Raw genomic sequence first — 5023 nt, forward strand, 5'->3', positions numbered from 1 at the left:
AGATATATTGTGGCTAGCTGTGATTGTAATATATGATAAGGAACCGTAGTGAGTGTGCAGCTCCACTCATCCAGCTTTATTAGCTAGTTGCTCAATTTAAAGACTGGCAGGTTGTTATTAGCATCTTACAAAAACGTATATGAATGTTAAAGAGATATTGTGGCCTCACACTTTTTGCAAGCCCACTTTAGTTTGTGTACAAATCATTATGTGGCGATGCGGCGTATCGTATCATATACTGTATACATGTTCTCTTTAAGCCATAATATTAGATCAGTCACTGAGCCTGGCTTAACGTGTCTGAATTTTATTTCATATTCCGTTAAACACAAATGTAAGTGTAACTTTGAATATTTGATATGTCATCACTTAGACCAGAAGCGTATCCTTGGCCACACACATGTTTGTTGTTATGCTTCCATAAAGTCACTAATTATTTTCTTAGAACCGATCTTTTCTCATATAGTCTAATTACATACTTTGTATGTTCAAAATTATAGTTCTTGTAATACATGTCATGAGCATCCTCACTGAAGCCAAAAATGACACTAGACGGGAGTAATAACTCATCTACTTACATTTGTGTATCCACTAATACACATGAAAACAAACTCCATCTGTCATGGAGACTTAGGACAAAACTATATGGTGGTGATGTTATGATCGGAGAAGAGGTGGTGTATGTTGCAGTTCTGTTGGGCTTGTCAGATACACGGTTGTTGGCTGCTATTGCTCGGCGTGCTGGTTAGTGCAGAAAAGCAAAGAGAACCTGAAAACGCCAACACAACGCAAACCAAACATCCATAGCTAAGCACAGACAAAAACCACCTCAAGCAGACTGCAAACCGCGTAGGAGCACCGTGGAAGCGCAAAGGAAACAGAGGGACCAAAACGGAAACCGTTGAAGCGCCTCCGCGGCCTCCTCCGCCCTTTATAAACTGCGCCAATCTAGGCCACGCAAACTCCAGCACCACCTTCTTCCTCCTCCCCTCCCATCCCAGCAAGTGAAAAGTGAATGGAGGACTACTACTACTTACCCAACTCATGGGGGACAGCAGGCGGCTACGTCGAGCCGGCGGGCTTCCCAGGCCACCACACGGTGCCTCGCAACCCAAGCTCGCCGCCGCCGCAGAGGACACGCCGTGCGTCCCGCGGCAACGCTGACGCCGCCGGAGAGCTCCACCACCACTACCTCGACGCCTGCTTCCGGTGCGGGCGGCATCTTGGCGGGAACAAGGACATCTTCATGTACAGGTAAACAACGTGATACGCCAATTAACACGCTGGCTCATGTGCAAATAAATTCGCAAGAAGCCGGCAGCCGCCGTTCTGGGTTGGTTGTGATCTGAGATCGATGCATGCGTGGCCGTTCGTGGATGTGCAGGGGCGACACCCCGTTCTGCAGCGACGAGTGCCGGCAGCACCAGATCGAGGCCGACGAGGCGAGGGAGAGGAGGTCCCGGCAGCAGCCCGCTGCGGCGACGAAGCGGGAGCGGGAGAGAAGCAGCCCGCAGAGGATTCCCCTCTGGGCGCGGTGATCGGTCGAGGCAGCGTCGTCGTCGAAAACACTACGACGACGACGACGACGACGACATGTGTTCTTCAGAGTTAATCATTGCGCATGAATCGAACTGCATGATTCGCGCATGTCTTGATCGACGCCTCAAGCTCCTTTGTAGGGTTCGCATGCATGTGGCCTCCAGCTCCAGCTATAGCTTGCTGTTTGCCAGCGAACAAGAGGGAGGAGCAGCGTGAGCGGTTGAGGCCCAGGGGCCGGAGACGGAGTCCCTGTTGTGCCGGAGAAAGAACAGATCCAGTCTGCCGGTTTTTTGTGCGGGTTACCGCAGTAGTACAGCTTTTTTGTTCGGTTGCTCGGCCATGGACTCCACCATTAATTCCGGTACCCACTATATATATGATGAACAAATTCCAAAAAAAAAAGTACGAGCTGTGGTTTTAACAAATGAATTCCTTATTCGCTTAAGCTTATGTTAACTATTTAACAATGTTTTTCTAAAATAATAAATTAGCTAATTTTACTTTTTGCTATAACTTTATTAGCCAAACGAATAAGACGTAGTATGAAGTAGGAGTATCAGTTTGCAACAGACTACGGTAACAGCAGGTGCCATATTGTGGCGAACTCTGGAACATGGTTTCAGGCTATCTGAACGGACCGACCATGATTCTACAATACGCTGGAAACTACCAAAAGCGTACCATCGTCCCCTGTCACCTTCATGTCCAGGTCGAAATTCGTACGCTAGATCGAGAGCACCTAGAGTACTAGACTTATCATTCGTGCCTCTCTGGCATTTGCATAATTTATCAATATGTCACTTCTTATTTCCCATAAAGCCAGTTTTAGTAGAGCTTTTATCAAAATATCATGCATATTTAATAAAACGCTATATCAACAAAACTGCATCTTTTGCATAAAACTAAGAGGAAAGAGAAGAAAGTAGTTTCACTATGGTAAAACCCCGCGGTCGCTGTTTCTCACGCGATGAAACGGGATGAAATTCCCACTGAGGGCCAAATCGTTTCACCATCTTCCATGTCATCCAATCATTTTGCAGCAATTAAATATTTTGCTTAGCCTTGAAAATAACAAAGTGAAATGCTTTATTGTTAGGGTTATTTATATAGATGATTTTATTTCAATCTTGATAACGTGTTAGTATGTGAAACCGTATAATAACACTGTTCATTGAAACTGGCGTAAGCGAAACTACCTAGTACAGTACAAGGTGAAAAGGCTACGGGCCCGTACTGTATGTATGTACGGCGGACATGCCACAGGAATCAATCCCAAACATAACACTGCAAGATCGATCGCCTCTGACTTTCACGAACGGAGATGGTCATATAATTAACCAGAGGTGCTAATAATCGAACAGTAGTAACTCCTACTTTGTGAAAATGCTATTCAGAGTTAACAAATCATCACGAGCGCCCACGCGCACTGATGGTCGATCGATGAACTCCGTCGATTATTTATTTCATTGCGTTGCTAGTGCTTTTGCAAGTTGCAAGCACATGTGCCCACCGCAGGGAGAGCCGGAACGAGCGAATCGTTCTAGGCAGGCGTGGCAGCCTACGCGCCCTCCGAAACCAAGGCACACTTGCATATTGGGGGAGCTTCCCTTCCCGCCGTGCAAGATTCTTGACACGTTACGACATCTCACCAGCCAGCCACCTATTCGCCTCTGGACGGGGGCGGCGGGCGACTGCCGGGCGTTCGGGGGGCACACCGGCTGCACACGTGAGCGCCCCGGCGCGCGCTCGCACGCGTCGCGTCGCGTCTCGCGCAGCGAGTCCGCGACGCTGGCCGTGCACCGTGCACCTGCTAGTGCTAGACTGCTAGCTGTAGTGCTCCCTCTCGGGCCGCTGGAGCCATGTGACGGGCGGGCGGAGACCCTGATGCCGAGCGAGAGCGACCAACCAACCGAACGCCCACGCCCACGCCCCCACATAGGCCTTGTTCAGTTCACCTCGAAATCCAAAAACTTTTCAAGATTTCCCGTTCACATCAAATCTTGTAGCACATGCATGAAGTACTAAATATAGAAGAAAACAAAAACTAATTACACAGTTTGTCTGCAATTTACGAGTCGAATCTTTTGAGCCTAGTTAGTTTATGATTGGACAATATTTGCCACAAACAAACGAAAATACTACAGTAACAAAATGCGAAAAAATTTCGAAACTAAACAAGGCCATAGTTTAGTCAGTCGAGGGATCCCGGTCCCGGCCCGGTAACCACACAGATGCGTCGATTGCCAAGTGGACATCAGAGCATACTGCTGTTGCTGTTTTCTAGAAGCAGCGTGCACGGAACCATTTGCACGTCGTCGCTGCTGGCTGGGGGCGGTAATCGAACAATTTAGTACGTACGTTGCCATCACATGGACTGCAACTCATTTGATTGGAACGTCAATGTGCTCATTCATCATGAATAAACACGATTGGTGGTGACAAGGGGCGTGGGAAACAATGTACTACTCGCTTGTTCGGCCCTATACATGGCCATCGGGCCGTGCCGGCCCGGCCCGCGGCCCGGCGTGCCGTGCCTACCTCGGGCCGCGCCGTGCCGTCGTGCCGACCGGGCCGTGCCATCACCGTGCCTCGTGCCGGGGGTATGGCCCAAGGCACGGCCCACGGGCCGTCGGGCCGGCCCGAAGGCACGGCGGGCCACCGGGCCAAGGTCGTGCCAGGTTAGTAGCAAGCCTATATTTTCTTTTTTTTGTTTAGAATTAGCAGGCTACATTTCTTAATAGGCCAATTTTGTTTAGAATTAGGCCAATCAGGATGGATGGATGGACTAACAGACCTACATTTTCTCTTTTTTAGATTTAAAAAACTATATTTTTTACTGGGCCATTAAGCACCGGGCCGTCGGGCCGTGCCTGAGCCGTGCCACGGGCCACGGTGGCGGCCCAGGCACGGCCCGGTCCCTCGGGCCGTGCCGTGCCGTGCCCGTTAGTTGTCGGGCCGTGCCGTGCCCGGGCCGGGCCAACGGGCCACGGGCTGCATGGCCAACTATATTCGGCCCTGACTGGAATTTGTTGTGCCTTTATTTTTTTCCCCTTCCAGACGGACCTGTTGTTTTCACTTTGTAATTTTGTAGTGTCGTGTTCTGAGTTCCCGGCCAACTCCGGCTGATCGATCAGATTGTTGAGTCATAAAATGGGAGAAGCTCCTCCATTTCCATAGTGGTAACTATCTTTGGGGTGATGCTGATGCAGCCAGGTTAAAACATACGACGCCAGGTAAATGGAGCTGTATGCCAGAGCACAAGGCGCCTCCTCTGCGCTGGCATGCCAGATTTAACCACATGCATTCATCCGTGCTTCTCGCCACCCCTCCCCTGGCCTGGCAACGAACCAAGGAAGCACGCCAACCAGAACACGAGTTCGTTAATTAACCGCCATACCGTTACCATCTTGAGGCTGGTTTAAAACCGAGCCCTCCTCCGCCTCTCCTCTCTCCAAGCCCAGCCCCAGCTGCCGTCCCGCGCCTC

At 49.9% G+C, this 5023-nt stretch overlaps 1 protein-coding gene across 1 annotated transcript; it reads left to right on the plus strand.

Annotated features, from left to right (window-relative positions):
• On the plus strand, positions 472–1964 carry LOC8078389. Its single transcript, XM_002452690.2, has 2 exons — positions 472–1254; positions 1385–1964. Exons 1-2 carry the CDS (start codon positions 1016–1018, stop codon positions 1536–1538), a joined length of 393 nt encoding a protein of 130 aa, XP_002452735.1. The 5' UTR covers positions 472–1015; the 3' UTR covers positions 1539–1964.

The sequence above is a fragment of the Sorghum bicolor genome, chromosome 4 (genome assembly GCF_000003195.3).
Source record: "Sorghum bicolor cultivar BTx623 chromosome 4, Sorghum_bicolor_NCBIv3, whole genome shotgun sequence".
Lineage (NCBI taxonomy): Eukaryota > Viridiplantae > Streptophyta > Magnoliopsida > Poales > Poaceae > Sorghum > Sorghum bicolor.

Coding starts and splice junctions, on each gene's coding strand:
- LOC8078389 (XM_002452690.2), top strand. CDS start 1,016: ATGGAGGACTACTACTACTTACCCAACTCATGGGGGACAGCAGGCGGC. Junction 1,255..1,384: donor AAGGACATCTTCATGTACAG/GTAAACAACGTG, acceptor GTGGATGTGCAG/GGGCGACACCCCGTTCTGCA.